Genomic DNA, 15,971 nt, shown 5'->3' on the forward strand with positions numbered 1-15,971 from the left:
GTTAGCCAGGCGTGGTGGCAAGCACTTGTGGTCGCAGCTACCCAGGAGGATGAGGCTGGAAGATCCCTTGAGCCCAGGAGCTCCAGGCTGCAGTGAGCTATGATTGCGCCACTGCACTCCATCCTGGGTGGCAGAGTGAGACCGTGTCTTTTAAAACAATGTTTAAAAATAAATGTTTGTTACACATTATGGTCTGAGACCAAGAGGGGGAGGCAGTAAAGCAGACAAGAAGGAAATAAGGAAGAAAAGAAAGTCGTAAGACTGCACAGACATCCCTGAGGAAACCACACACAGAGCCCCCAAGCCAGAGCAGCAGGTCCCAAGGCCTCTCAGATGAGCTGACGCTCTGGAGGATTGGGACTGAAACCGTCACATCTGCCTGCTACAGATTAGGGAAAATCAGTTCTTACCACTTACCACTGCCCTTTTAGACTCTAAATAGCCTCTACCACTTTTAGTTTAAGATTTCAAGGTTGAGTTTTAAATAGCCATTTGCACTAAAATAATTGTAAAAGCTTTTTACAAACATTAATAAATGGTTTAAGTTTTTAGGATTGATGGCCAGTTCACTGTCTCTGCTGGCAGTTCTCTGACACACAGGAGTGTCTGGTGGCCTCTTCTTTCTCTTGGAGGCACAGGATGGCTGTGGCCGTGGACCACCCTTGCTCTGTCCTGACTGCATAGTTGGAGGCCAGCGCTATTTAGGAGGTTCAATCGTTTTCCCCCAATTAATTTAGCTTCTTGGGTATTTTGATCATGATGAAATCAGTATTCAGCCTATTTAAGTTTATTTTTCAGTGGCTTTTGTGTATTTAACCTTACTGAAAAATTAGCCTGAATTATTTTAAACTGTAATCCGAGTGCCTAATCTTGAAATATAAGGACTATTAAGTGCGTTCCTGTGGACCTGGCCTCCAGTTGTTAAATAGCTCCTCCTAGGAAGCTCTCAAGCATGTGTAGCACAGAAGCCACTGCTCTCTGCTCTTCAGCAAACGTCCCAGCACAGCCTCCACAGCCCAGCGCCCTTTTGGATTGTGTGTGACATGTAGTCTAGCTGGACGGCCCACCCCCCTCTTCTGCCGCGGTAAGGCAGTTAAGCACCTGCGTGTACCTTTCGTGTTAGCGGGTTATAGCAACTCGAACACACGGCTTTGTCGTGCTATCCGATTGAGCCCCAGAAACCGCCATAAAAGTGGCATTTGCTTTCTGTGCCTGCTTTGCTGTTCTAGAATGACACAGAGACCTTAAGGCACATGACCATCACTCCAGCAGACATGCCACAGCCAGAGAGGTGGAGACCAGAGTCAAGAGAAGGCCTCTGCTAGAGACCTTGCTATGCATAGCACAATGTAGCATGAGCTTGTGTGTGTGTGTCTGTGTGCGTGTGTGTGCATGTGTGTGTGTGTGTGTGAGTATATATGTGTGTGGGTTTAAGAGTAAACATTGCTACTAAAGCATTTGGAAGCATAAATCTTTCTTGTCTTCATTTTAATTTCAAGAAATGCCTTATTTTCCTGCTCTAGGAACTGAAGGGATTACATTTCATTTTACAGAGAAATGAGCCTATTTTAGATATTTAACTCTGAAGCCAAATTTTTGTTCATCAGAGTCTAAAACAGCCTTATTACTATGGAATGCCCTGTAGAATTCTATATTCAAATACAGAAATTGCCACCAGCTCTGTATGAGAGAACCCACACAGCTCTAGAGCTGTGGTCTGATTTCATGTATTTATAATATATTTCAATTCCCATTCCATGGGCTTGGGATTTTCATTTTGCTTTTAGCTTCCTTTTCTCTTGGTTTAGTTTTGGGGGTGTTGTTTTTGTTTTGTTTTGAGACAGGGTCTTGCTCTGTCACCCAGGCTGGAGTTCAGTGATCCAGTCACGGCTCACTGCAGCCTCGACCTCCTGGGCTCAAGCGATCCTCCCACCTCAGCCTCCCAAGTAGCTGGGACTACAGGGGCGCACCACCATGCCTAGCTAATTTTCGTGTTTTTTGTGGAGATGGGGTTTCACCATGTTGCCCAGGCTGGTCTCAAACTCCTAGGCTCAAGTGATTCACCCACATTTCCCTCCCAAAATGCCAGGATTACAGGCATGAGCCACTGCACCTGGCCTGCTTTTAGGTTTTTTTAAGGAAAATTTCAGACTACGTAGAAGTAGAAAGAAGAGACTGACGCCCCTCAGGAGCCTGCCTGTGGCCCCGGCAGTCCTTGCCTCAGTGGTTTTAGGACAATGCCAAGAAAGAACCTTCAAGCCACAGGTGGTCACCTGTCAGGGCACGCGTGCTCATGATCACTGCTTGTATTATAATTTATGAGAAAATATATGAGCATAAATGCACAAACTCACCTAGAAGCACCGCTGCAGCCTCTTGATGCTGTGAAGAGTGTGTGTGCCTGTGCTCTGGCCGCTGCCTCTATCGCAGGACTCATGCATGCAGACGGAGATGAGAAAGGAGTGTACTTAACGAAAGGTCAAATTGATGGCAGTGGCAGCCAGTCTGGGAGTGACCGCTGCCATGACGCCAGCTACAGCTGGGCAGGTGTGGCCAGGGCCATGGGCTCCACAAAGCTGGCAGGAGGCAGGAACAGGTGGAAACCCCACCCCCTTCCAAATTGGCAGGGTGGTAAACTCATGCTCCCCAAGCACAGCTGCAGCCACCTAGCCACAGCTCTGGATCCAGGCATCTCTGTGCTCTTGGAGGCCGGGAGCAGGCAGGAACCCCACCCTCCCAGGCACAGCTGCAGCCACCCGGCTGTGGCTCCAGACCCAGCCATCTCTGCTCTTGGGGGCCAGGAGCGGGCAGGAGCTCCACCCTCCCAGGCACAGCTGCAGCCACCCAGCATGGCTCCTCTGTGCTCTCAGGGGCCCAGGAAGCGCCCCTACCCCTGCAGGCTTGGAAATGCCTGCTCCCGCTGCCTGGCCTCTCCCTGCTTCTGGTGCCCACTTCAATCTCAGAGCAAAGTTGAGGCTGCATCCAGGTGCTGTTGCAACCAGCTGGCCGTGCACATGCTCAGGGCAGTGCTCACATGTCAACTGCCTGCTGCCTCAGCCCCCTCTGAACTTTGGGCACCAACGAGCATGGGAGGGAGGCTGAGGGTGGGGACTGAGGGCAGTTCGGCACTGGCCTGCAGGTGCCCCTCGGCACAATCAGCCTGGGTGTTACAGATGATGGCAGGAGGCAGACAGGGTCCTGGGCAGAAAGAGGCGGGTCCCCAGTGAAGTGCCACCTTCAAGCCAGGGGCAGCCTGAAGACTGGGGGCTGGGCTGATGGACCAGAATGGGAACTTTTGGTGCTTTTTCCAAGCCTGCCCATGGCTGCCCGTGAATCAGTCAGCACATACTTCCTCCCCTTTGAAGCCCATAAAAGCCCCGGACTCAGCCAGACTCGAGGAAATGATGGGATAACCTGCCTTCAGAAAGGAGCTACCCATGCCGGGTCTCCTCTCTGCTGAGAGCTGAGCAGACGTCGGGAAAACCAGCTGCGGAGAGGAGCTACCCACTCCAGGGTCTCTTTTCTGCTCAGAGCTGAGCAGACGTCGGGAAAACCAGCTGCGGAGAGGAGCTACCCACTCCAGGGTCTCCTCTGTGCTGAGAGCTGAGCAGACATCAGGAAAACCAGCTGCGGAGAGGAACTACCCACTCCAGGGTCTCCTCTGTGCTGAGAGCTGAGCAGATGTCGGGAAATCCAGCTGCAGAGAGGAGCTACCCACTCCAGGGTCTCTTCTCTGCTGAGAGCTGAGCAGACGTCGGGAAAACCAGCTGCAGAGAGGAACTACCCACTCCAGGGTCTCCTCTCTGGTGAGAGCTGAGCAGACACCGGGAAAACCAGCTGCGGAGAGGAGCTACCCACTCCAGGGTCTCCTCTCTGCTGAGAGCTGAGCAGATGTCGGGAAAACCAGCTGTGGAAAGGAGCTACCCACTCCAGGGTCTCCTCTGTGCTGAATGCTGAGCAGACGTCGGGAAAACAGCTGCGGAGAGGAGCTACCCACTCCAGGGTCTCCTCTGTGCTGAATGCTGAGCAGACGTCGGGAAAACAGCTGCAGAGAGGAGCTACCCACTCCAGGGTCTCCTCTGTGCTGAATGCTGAGCAGACGTCGGGAAAACAGCTGCGGAGAGGAGCTACCCACTCCAGGGTCTCTTTTCTGCTGACAGCAGAACACTCATGAGGACAATCTGCCTCCGGAGAGGAGCTACCAACTGTGGGTCTCCTCTGAGCTGTTCTGTTGCTCAGTAAAGCTCCCCTTCAGCTTGCTCAACCTCCACTTGTCCATGTACCTCATTCTTCCTGGACACAGGACAAGAACTTGGGACCCGCCAAATGGCAGGGCTACAAGAGCTATAACACAAACAGGGCTGAAACATGCCCCTTGCTTGCCACTTTGCAGATGACAAGAAGGAGAGACGGGAAAAGGAGAGAAGAGCTGCAGCCCTTCAGAGAACCCAGACCTAGGAGCACCCCGAAATAGGGCTGTGACGCCATCTCTGGGGCTCTGCAGTCCCTGGCGTCTCCAGGCTTCCAGGTGCCACCGCATTCCCCAGTGCCAGATGTTGAAGCTGCTTGTAGTACACCTGGCCCAGCCGCAGCCTTGCAGGGAGCTGGCATCCATGCCAGTGCCTAGAGCTGCCCACCCCCCTGCAGCCAGCATGCGTGGCTGCGCACAGTGGCTGGACCCCACATTCACTCTCACACCCCTCACCACTCTGCATCTGGCTTGCCTTTGGCAGGTTGAGATTCGGGCCAGCAGTGTGAGCCACGCACAGCCTGCCAGGCTGAATGGGCATAACAAGCCCAGTGGGCCCAAGTAAAAACTCAGGCAAAGGCATCAGCAGCCACAGAGGTTTCTGGCTGGCAAAGCAACACCCCAAGGATCCCATGACATTTTGATCTACTTATAAAATGAAGACCTAAGTCACTGATAAAGAAAATAAGGCCAGATGCGGTGGCTCACGCTTGTAATCCCAGCACTTTGGGAGGCCGAGGCGGGCAGATCACGAGGTCAGGAGATCAAGACCACGGTGAAACCCCATCTCTACTAAAAATACAAAAAATTAGCTGGGCGTGGTGGCGGGCGCCTGTAGTCCCAGCTACTCGGAGAGGCTGAGGCAGGAGAATGGCGTGAACCTGGGAGGCGGAGCTTGCAGTGAGCCAAGACTGTGCCACTGCACTCCAGCCTGGGCGACAGAGCGAGACTCCATCTCAAAAAAAAAAAAAAAAAAAAAGAAAAGAAACATTGGCTAGGTGCACTGGCTGACACCCGTAATCCCAGCACATTGGGAGGTCAAGGCGGGCGGATCACTTGAGGCCAGGAGTTCCAGACCAGCCTGGCTAAGAGTCTTTACTAAAAATACAAAAATTAGCTGGGTGTGGTGACGCGCTCGTGTATTCCCAGCTACTCAGGAAGCTGAGGCACAAGAATCACTTGAACCCAGGAGACGGAGGTTGCGGTGAGCCAAGATCGCACCACTGCACTCCAGCCTGGGCAACAGAGCGAAACTCTATCTCAAAAAAATAAAAGAAAGAGAGTGAAAATAAAGATTGAGATACCCAGGAAAGCACATTCCAAAGCACCAAACATCCCAAGCCTGATGCCTGGCTTCCTGCTTTCGTAGCGTGAGTTACTTATGGATAGGTTTCTTTTTTTTTTTTTTTTTTGGAGACTGAGTCTCACTATGTCACCCAGGCTGGAGTGCAGTGGTGCGATCTCAGCTCGCTGCAACCTCTGTCTCCCAGGTTCAAGCAATTCTGCTGCCTCAGCCTCCCACGTAGCTGGGATTACAGGCGCGCGCTACCATGCCCAGCTAATTTTTGTATTTTTAGTAGAGACAGGGTTTCACCATGTTGGCCAGGCTGGTCTTGAACTCCAGACCTCAAGTGTTCCACTTGCCTCGGCCTCCCAAAGTGCTGGGATTACAGGCGTGAGCCACTGCGCCCAGCCATGGATACATTTCTTTTAAAATCACATTGTCATGCCAGAATTTTCTCTCCTCCTACTTGACAGCATCTCTTAGAACCCAGAGAGCCCGGTCTGTTTGTCCCTACCCTCTGTTCTCTCAAGCTGCCTGAATCGTAAGGATTTCTTAATTCAGCATGTTTGCAATTAGCCTCTAGACCAAAGTAGTTCTGCACTTGCTAAAATTGTCTTTACCTCTGAAATTCTCTGAAATTTCTCTTCCAGTGATCTCAGCCGATCTGCATATAGATATTCCGATTTCTTTTTAACCTCGTCAAACGGCATTTCCTTAACTGAGACAGACAGTTCTCTGTTGCCGCCATCATCCCTCCCTCTAGAACCACACCTCTCTGAAGCCATCAGGCTCTCTCCCAGCTCAGGACCCCTCCGGGAATCGTGAGCTCTACGTCCAGCCCCTGAAGGCCATGCTACCCATTCCACCCCTGCCTGGTTTCAGCGGTGGCCTGCTGCGTGGAAGTGTCCGACTGCCTCTCCCACCAAGCCACGGGTGTGCACACCCTCTGCGTCCTCAGTGAGCGTTCGGCTCACCTGTCTTAGTTCCTGCACCTCCACCCAAAGGAGGGACGCTCAGAACAGTGGGAAGAGCTGTCCCAGGAATGTGGCATGCCGGCAGCACTAATGAACGTGAACAGCCTGGACACATGTCACATCTACAGCTTGAAAGCTTTTCATGCGCATGCTCATTCCCATTACTACAGACCTGGGGAACAAGGGCAGCATCAGCCTGGACTAGCATAGCTACAGAATCAGACGTGGCCCTGCCTTACAGCCATGTTGCCCAATGCCCGTGGGCCCTGCCCAGCTAGAGCAGAAGCGCCCCTGGATCACCCATCCAGATGGAGATGCCCTGTTCCCCTGCAGAGATGCAGACTCCAGGCTCTGGGGTGGTGGCCGGGAATCTGTTCTCAGTGAGACAGTGCCATGCAGCTGCAGGCAGCGGCTGCCCCACGAGCACCCTCGCGGGGGTCATAGCCACAAGGCACTAGGTTGGCTCTTGGGGCCTGGGGCTCCTTCAGGCAGGGACAGCACCAGCTTTGCCCTGAACCCCATTCTAGCTCTGCTAGCTTTCAGCCAGTGACTTTATGCCTCTCAGCTTGCATTTCTCTATCTATAAAACTTAAAACTGGGATCATTGTATGACCCCCACCCCACTAGGGCTGTGGTAAGAAATGCAGAGCTCTGTCCCTGTGCCGCCTGGGTGCAGAGGGGGCTCCATACAGCAAGCTGCATCGTCAGCACTCGTGTCTGTGTCGCCATCAGCTCCTTAGCCATCTCACCATCCTCTGTGGAAAAGGGGCTACAGCAACTCCAGAACCTCCCGAGCCTTCCCACACACCCGGGTCTGAGGAGGGAAGGAGCTGGTGGGCTGAGACACCTCGGCCTCCACTGACACAGAGTTCTCTTCCTGCAGCACCTAGGACCGAGGGCACCGTGGCCCCAAGTGAAACTCCTTAAGGCTTCCTTTGTAACTAATGGGCAGCTAGTTAAGAGTCACCATGTTGCTTTAATGGAATAATACCTAGGACTTACTTTTCCAAAAGAAGAGTTCGTAGGATTTATGTAGGAAACGCAGATTGCAGAAAAATGACTTGAAGAAATAGCAGCACACGCCTTTGCAGGGGTTTCTTCTCCCCCACCAAGCAACCAGCGGCCTCTGCGCTATTCTTAGCCCAAAAGTGCCTCTGGATAATCCTCTGGGAATCCCTTTTTAAGAGTTTCTCACACATGAATCCAGATCCTCGATACAAAATTAACAGGAACATTTCTGAAATACTCCACTTCCTCCCAAGATAGAGCAGCCAGAAGCTGACGCTGGCATCCGCAGCCCTGTGTCAAGATCCAGTGGGAAAATTCACTGTCCAAGTCTCCGAAATGTACGGTATTTTTATCTGCATTGGATCAGACTCCCCCGTGTCCTTGTGAGGTGGCCCTCCGGGCACAGGAGACAGGATGGGTCTCATTCCATTCCCCACTTCACCAGCTGCAACAGGCAGGGGTGGATAAAAGACACTTGGAACTCCATCTTCAAAGAGTGTTTATGTGTACACTGGCCCGAGAGAGTGTGCTGAGAACTCAACTGTTAGCAAAGTCATATCTGCCACCACTGAAGGTTGGCTTGGGGAGTGGAAGAAAGGCCCTGTCTTGTAGCCATGACCTTGACCCTCTTACAGCTGCCGTCCTCTCTGGACTCAGACCTCCCTAGAGGGTGTGTTTGCACACCCTTGACCTCTGCAGGCTGTGAGTGAGCCGGGGCTCTGGGGGTGTACACGCTGAGAAGGGTGCTGTGTCCTTGAGGCAGGCCTGGGCCCACAGAGGCTGTGCGGGCTGCACTCAGCCCTCCAGTTTGCATCTCCAAACCCAGCCTCTGCCAGCGCCGTGCCTTCTCTGTTCACCCTTCCTGGTGCTGTGCTCTCTAAGATGGTGGCAGGGACCAGCAGAAAGGACTCTTCCTGGTCCTCTGCCTCTGCCCCTGCCCCAGCCACGCCCTGCAGCTCCTGCTTGCTGAGCGCCCTGTCCTCACGCCGACACCGCAGGCAGGCAGGTCTGCCAGGTCACCTCCGAGGGGCGCGCTGCTCATGTTCACAGTCTTGGCCCCACACCCAGCACAGTCAACGCTGAGTAAATGTTTGTTGAACAAATAGGAAGTGCACAGCTAAAGAAAGCTCCCTCCAGGCCAACACCCTGTGGTCACTACACTAATGGCAGGGGTGCGGGGGCACTCCTGAGCCAGGTGTGTGTCTGTCTCATGAGATTTCCAAAAGTGGTGGAAAATTAGTTTTGTGACAGCAGCCACAGGTACAAGCCATGTGAAAGCAGGATGGTCTCATCTCATAACCCCAGGGGCTGCAAGAATTCATGCCGAGGGCCGGATCAGTTCCCTGCCTGGAAGAGTGGGCGGAGCAGAGGGTTCGTCACCACAGCTCCCACGCGGTACTCCCGCGGGCGCTTCCGTGCAGGGTGGCAGGGTGGGAGCTGCACGGACCCCGGACAGCTGAGTGGGACGCCCCAGGGCCCCTAAGTCACCGGCCCCAGCCCAGCAGCGCCTGAGCCTTTGTGCTCTGTGAGCGTCTGAGCATGTGTGGGTTTTGCTGAAGGCTTTATTTCAACTCCAGAAGTTTTCTGTCTTCCCCGTCACCTCCCACTGTTTTTCCAGACATTTTGAGAAGGCACATATAAAGTTCAGAGTCAAAAACTTGCTTTTCTGTTTTTAGACTTCTGAAGGGATCATATGTCTGGCAGGTTCTGTGGAGTGGTTGTGTGTCTAGGGCTGGCCAAATAGTTTAATACCAAAACAAAACAAGCTCGGAAAGAACATGTATTTACTCTTGTCATTTAAAAAATAGGAACGTTGCTTAAAGACAAGTCATGGTTCCATTTTCTTGCTATTTGCATTTTGAAGGAAAGGACAATCTGGGAAGCGTCGAAGTTACATGAGTGAAGACTTCAGGATCAAGTTTTGTTTTCCTTGATGTTCTGTTGGCTAAATTGCAGGTTCAAGGTTCCTAACTTCTAAGTGAATAATTAAAAGCGTGAGACAGTGCAGGCTCCACGCAGATGTGGACCCGCAGGACGGGGTTCTGGCTGGCTGGATGTGAGACAGTGCAGGCTCCACGCAGATGTGGACCCGAAGGACGGGGTTCTGGCTGGTTGGATGTGAGACAGTGCAGGCTCCACGCAGATGTGGACCCGAAGGACGGGGTTCTGGCTGGCTGGATGTGAGACAGTACAGGCTCTATACAGATGCGGACCCGAAGGACGGGGTTCTGGCTGGAGCGCAGCCTGGGATGGGCCGGCGCTCAAGGAACAGCTTGGGCCTGCAGGATCAGTGGGCACCTTCACAGAGCAGCTGGCCCCATCTTCCTGACACAGATGAGGTTGCCCCGGCACCATCAGGCCCTTCTGAACTCGCACAGCCTCTGGAGTCCAGAACCCAGCGGGACCCGCGTTCCCCCCACTGCACAGTGCACTCAGAACAAAACCGCCCCGAAGCACCTGGGCCCTCGCGAGGTCATGTCAGTGGCCGGGCAGCGCAAGCCCTGCCTTGTGTGGTTTCTCACGGCTGCTCACTAACGCCGACAGCTGGTCTCCAGATCCACAGAAAACCCTGCTTAAAAAAATCATAGCAAAACCACTTCCCTCCTGAATGCCAGGGCTCAAGCTGGTACAAATCTTTTTCTGTGGTAGAATTTCAAGCCCTGCAGGTGTCTGGCAGGAGGCTCACAGAGCCCAGGGTCTCGGCTTCATCCGCAGACGGCTGCATTGAAGGGGTGGTTTGGAGCCTCATGCTGCCCACTAGGCTGTGCCAGCTGTGCACCACCCTGCTCCCCACCCCCCGGGAGCAGCCGCCCCCTCCGCCTGCCAGTGCACCCCTCCCCAGGGCAGGTTTCAGCCACGTCTGTCCTGGAGATGAAGGTTCCCCGTCCATGCAGTGCACCCAGCACCACCTGTGTGTGCCCGTGAGGAAGGATGACCGCAACCCCTCCGCCAGGAGGGTGTTAAGGGCAGTCTTGAGTTCCAGGCCCCGTCACAGCCCAGGCAGCAGAGCCCATTTTGCCACTGGAGAGAGCCCAAGCCCCCTGCAGTCATTCCCTGACAGTTTCTGTGGCCTCCTGAGGAACACGGGGGTGTAAACAGTGGCCTGTGTGGAGGCCTCAGGCTGCTGGTGGCTTTCCACCCCGTGCCCACCGGCCAGGTCCCGGGTGGATGAAGCACTTCCTGACCCTCCGCGAATGCCACTGTCACCGGCTCCGGAAAGAGCTTAGCTGGTGGATTCTTCCCAGGCCTCAACTCGCAGCCTCTGACCTGAGAGCTGAGAATTGGACTCAAGGCTGGGACGGTGTGGAGGCCCAGCCTCAGGCAAGGGGAGGACACTGAGGCCGCCGGGAGCCGCCCCTCTAGCAGGGAATGTGAGGAGGGTGGGCCGTTGTCCATCTCAGAGGCTTCAGGCCCGGACCCCTCAGGAGCCTCAGGCAGAGCTTCCTCCCCTGACATCCAGGCTCACACGGCCACGCCAGGGCTCGCCCAGTGGATGCGTGTCCTCCAAGAGTAAAGAACGCCGTTTGAGCTTCAGGATTGCCTTTGGGGGGAATCCAGCTGGGGCCTTCCATTGGTGTTGGTGCTTCCTCGACCAAAGGACTTTTCTGTGATTCTAAAGCGGCTCCACGGCAGCCACCAGCCTCTGCTTCATGTGGTGGCCTCTGCGGAGCGCGTCCTGTCTGACCTTCACACCCCCATGCCTTTGCCCCTAGGCCACCGTGAACGCCCGGCCGCAGCGCGTCCTGGACACCTCCTCCCTCACGCAGTCGGCCCCCGCCAGCCCCACCAACAAGGGCGTGCACATCCACCAGGCGGGGTAAGTGCCGCCCACTCAGCCTGCAGGTCCATGTGGTGACCAGGGCCCCACGGGCTGAGCTCTCCCTGAGCCGGCCTCCCCATCCTCCTCCTTCCCCACCCTGTCTTGGCTTCGTCTCCTCCCCGCTCTCTAACGGGTGCTCTCTCCCTCTCCGTCCCCAACACCCCGGTACCCACCTGATCTCGTCTCCTCCCCACTCTCTAACAGGCGCTGTCTCTCCCTCTCCCTCCCGGACACCCCGGTACCCACCTGATCTCGTCTCCTCCCCACTCTCTAACGGGCGTTTTCTCTCCCTCTCCCTCCCGGACACTCCGGTGCCCGCCTGATCTGAGCCCTGCCTTGAGCTCTCCCCTATCTTGAGGAACCCTTCATGTGCACATCGTCTCAGCAAAAGTTGAACTAAGCCTGATCTCTGTGGCCTTCCAGAGTTTTTAAGAGGGGATCTAGATCTCCAAATGGGTAACCAACAGGTGTTTGCACCTCAGGACGTGGCACTTCTGTGCACTGAGCTCTCACATCCCAGCCCACTCGGCTCTGAGCTGGGTTCGTCCTGTCCGCGCCGCCTCCCAGGGCGCTGGAGTTCAATGAGGGACAACCCTGCCCCCTGCCAGGCGGGCAACCAAGCAGCATAGACTCGGCACCAGCAGCTGGGGTTTGGGAGCCACGATGGCATGCCAGGCGACTGAGGACACCCTGGGCCCTGGTGGCACCTGGGAGGGTGCAGGTGGCCCAGGAAGTTGTTCCGTGTTTCCTCTTGAAGCCCCAGACTCTGCAGAGAATGCAGTGTTTGTTTTTCTCCCAATGGCAGGGGCTCCCCTCCGGCGTCCAGCACCAGCAGCTCCAGCCTGACCAACGATGTGGCCAAGCAGCCGGTCAGCCGAGACTTGCCTTCTGGCCGGCCGGGCACCACAGGCCCCACGGGGGCGCAGTACACCCCTCACTCCCACCAGTTCCCCCGGACACGGAAGATGTTCGACAAGGGCCCAGAGCAGGTACGGAGGCCCGGCTGCCTCGTGATCTGGACACTGAGGGCGTTGCTTCTCAGATGGGGGCTCATGGCCTCAGCCTCAGGCTGCTTACATCACCATGGGATGGGGCGGGACCCGCCCTGCCGTCCTGGGTCTGTGGGCCGCTCTCCGCCTTTGCAGACCCAGGTGCTGGCCCTCGCTCGTGCACCCCTCTGCCTGCACTGTTTAGGAGTACTGCTGGGTGTGTCCCGGTTCTCCACCCCTGGTTCTGGGTTCACCATTCTGGGCAGCTTCCATGTAATGAAACAGGAGCACGGGGTTACCTGGCTCTCCCCTTCCTGGGCACACAGCACTCTGCGTCCCCTCGGGGGCAGCTGCACTGCAGAGCATTTGTTCTGAATGTGTTGTCTTTTCTGTGAACATCCAAGTACGCTGCATAAACAGGTACTCTCTTTGCCTTTAACTAAGTTGAAAAAGATATTTCTGGAGAGAGGAATGTGTGCTTTGTTTTGCCGGGGTTATGAGAGTGGTGTGAGGTGGCAGCTGGTCCGGAGACCTCGGCTGTCTCGTCCAGGTGCTGCCACTTTGTCAGTTGAGGGCACACCCAGCACACCCAGCTGCTCTGGGTGCTGACAGCATGATCAGCTCAGCAATGGAGTGGGGTCCAGGGCTCACTTGGTAATCCAGTGATTTTAAAAGAAGTTAGCGGCCACCTTGCAGGGTGCCTTGGAGCAGGAACGGCCACGTTGGGGTAGAAGAGCTGTCACGGCAAGAGCAGGCAGGTCCCCACAGGTGCTGCTCAGCCCCCGCCCACCTGGACTTTCGGTGTCTCGGCAGAGGAGGAGCGAGAACCACCACCGAGCCCCAAGTGCAGGGTCAGCCTCCTGGCCAGGCCCTGATGGGGACAGGAGGCCGCGGTCCTGGGGAGCAATGCTACCGGCACGTGCAGCTCACCCACCCGACCCCACCCTGGGCCATGGCTCTGTCTGTGGAGCCAGAGTAGCTGCCCCAGGGTGGGGGGGATGCACCTCTCACTGCACCTGCCCTGGGATCACGGGGAGCTCCCTGTGCCAAGACACAGCATGAGAGACACCAGCAGGCCACATGGCATGGCACAGGAGACCCCTGGTGCCCAGCCTCACTGCACAAGCACACACAGACTCTGACAGCCCTGGCCGCTGCAGGTTCCACAACAGGAAACACCCAAAGCTCAGTCCTCCTCAGCTCCACATCCTCTTTCTCCAGTGGCTGGGAGCCCCAGCCGGCCTGCACAGCTGTGCGCTCCGTCCAGGCCACTTCACACGGGAGTCCCCGCTCTCAGCCTGGTGTCATGGGGCCATCACAGGAGCTGTCCTGGAACCAAGCGGCAGAGGCTTTTTGGGGGTTGATAAACCAGCACACATGGACGCACGTGGCGCTGTCTGAACAGTCAGCTAGAGTTGACTTGGGAGCTGTGCTGGGTCGGCCCTGGGAATGGTGGGACCGACGTGGCTCACACTTCACAGCCTGGGCCCCTCAATCCCTGGCCAGACGTTCAGGGGTTCTCGGTCACCAGGATACGGAAGTGAGCAGAGCACAGAAGTGCCGTCCTTAAGGGCAGCCCAGAGCTCCCGGCAACGCCTTTGTCCCCAGCTGGAGCTCTTTTGAGCTGAGGAGTGGCATGACTGACTGGTGTTTCTTTTTCCTTCCAACCCTCTTGCTTAAACCCTGAAGACTGCGGACGACGCGGACGATGCCGCTGGACACAAAAGTTTCATCTCCGCCACGGTGCAGACGGGGTTCTGCGACTGGAGCGCCCGCTATTTTGCCCAGCCCGTCATGAAGGTGCGCCCGGGGCACGGGGTTCAGAGTAGAGTCCTAGCGAACATGTGTCTGTCCCACTTCTTTGAGCATAAACGCTCAAGGCTTGTGGCTGTGGGAGCCTCCCATTGTGGTTGTGGTTGTGGTTGTGGTCGTGGTGTTCATGGTGAAGGTAGAACCGCAAAAGAAACAGACTTCACTTACCTTCCTGTCGCCAAACAAAAAGAGAGAACCTGCCTCGCCGCAGCCTGCCAGTGTGACAGGTGTCACTTTGCCTCAACGGACAGGGTCACTACAGGCCTTCCCACGCCCTACCGGTGACGATCACGCGAGGCCCATCCCGAGGCCACGCTTGGGTGGCTCAGAGGTCTAGGGACTGTTAGACCAAGCCTGCTGCAGCCAATCCCAGCACATTTGGGGTTACATCACAAGACCGTCTCTGAGGCTCAATCCTGACACAGCCCTAACAAGCACCGTGTGCTGTGGACGCGGTGACTCTGTCCCTGCGGGCTGAGGCAGGGCGGCGGCTCTCGGCCTCTTCGAGGAACGGGGCGGGAGCTGCTTTGTCAGCATGGTCCCAGTGCTCATCTCTCTGCTAGGGCCCAGCAGGGACTCGTGGAGATTTTCTATAAATCTAAAGCACATTCTGGGCAAACCTTCCTCTTCCCTCATATATAATTGAAAGCTGAAACTCTCAGCGTATTCTCGATTGTCTATCGAGCCTGCGTCTTAGTCATCTCCGTGAATGGTATTTGGACCCCATGACAGCTCAGCCCCTGTGGTCCTGTCCTCATAGTGAATGCTGATTTCTGTGCATAAAAACACAGAACCGTCAGGCAGCCCCTGAGGCAGGCAAGCCATGAAGCTTGAACTACTGAGCCCCTTTACTGCAGAGAGAGAGGAGTTCGCCTCCCACTTCTCAAATGAACCTGGGTGGACAGTGGCCTGGCTGTTCTAGAAAGCGTCTTGCCAGGAAGCATCAAACGCCGTAAACAGCCTTTCCCTTTGACCCAGTCATGACTCTGCTAAAATACTGTCTTGAGAAAATAATCAGAGATATAGATGACTTCTGTGTTGTTTATAAGAATGAAAATTGAGATTCACTTAAATGTCCACAGAGAGTGAATAGTTAAAAAGTTATGAAATATTTGATGAGATATTATTGGAGCTACTGAAAAGTTAAACATTAAAAATAGTGTCCTAAGGAAGCGCTCATGACAACATTCCTTAAAAAGAAAAAATGCAGACCAAGAACCCAGATTTACAGAACAATCATAGCTGTGCTTCCCATGCGCAGACACAGATGTGCATACGACGAAGACCAGAAGAGCCCGCTCCTAACTAGAGATTCGCAAATGGCGCCACCCACGACAGCACTGAATTGGGCTGCTTTTGTGTCTCTTCCACAGTTTCTACACTAAGCATGAAGCACCTTTAGAGTTGGAGGAAAAGAATTAACAAACCCCAGGAGATCGTTGAGGCTGGTGGATTCAGTCCTGGTCAGAAGCCCCTCACCAGGCCCACCTGCCAGGCTCACCGCTGCTTACCTGCAGGTGGCATGAGGGTGGCATTCCCTCTGGGCTCACCGCTGCTTACCTGTGGGTGGCATGAGGGTGGCATTCCCTCTGGGCTCACCGCTGCTTACCTGCAGGTGGCATGAGGGTGGCATTCCCTCTGGGCTCACCGCTGCTTACCTGTGGGTGGCATGAGGGTGGCATTCCCTCTGGGCTCACCGCTGCTTACCTGCGGGTGGCATGAGGGTGGCGTCCCCTCTGGGCTCACCCCTGCTTACCTGCGGGTGGCATGAGGGTGGCGTCCCCTGCAGACAGAGGGAAGTGCCACTTCCCATCACTAGGAGGCTTCTGGTTAG

General features: G+C 55.3%; 1 protein-coding gene across 8 annotated transcripts in view; it reads left to right on the top strand.

Annotated features, from left to right (window-relative positions):
• The window catches only part of RPTOR (regulatory associated protein of MTOR complex 1), a 420,015-nt gene that overhangs the window by 363,941 nt on the left and 40,103 nt on the right, over positions 1–15,971 (top strand). For 6 of the 8 annotated variants that reach the window (XM_055241781.2, XM_055241782.2, XM_055241784.2 and 3 more), the window contains 3 exons: positions 11,230–11,333; positions 12,142–12,325; positions 14,015–14,125. In XM_055241781.2, the coding sequence (XP_055097756.1) occupies positions 11,230–11,333; positions 12,142–12,325; positions 14,015–14,125 (399 nt within the window). The remainder of the gene's footprint in view (positions 1–11,229; positions 11,334–12,141; positions 12,326–14,014; positions 14,126–15,971) is intronic. The other 2 variants (XM_055241783.2, XM_063617271.1) reach the window with 1 other exon arrangement.

This window comes from Symphalangus syndactylus, chromosome 14, assembly GCF_028878055.3.
Source record: "Symphalangus syndactylus isolate Jambi chromosome 14, NHGRI_mSymSyn1-v2.1_pri, whole genome shotgun sequence".
Taxonomy (NCBI): domain Eukaryota; kingdom Metazoa; phylum Chordata; class Mammalia; order Primates; family Hylobatidae; genus Symphalangus; species Symphalangus syndactylus.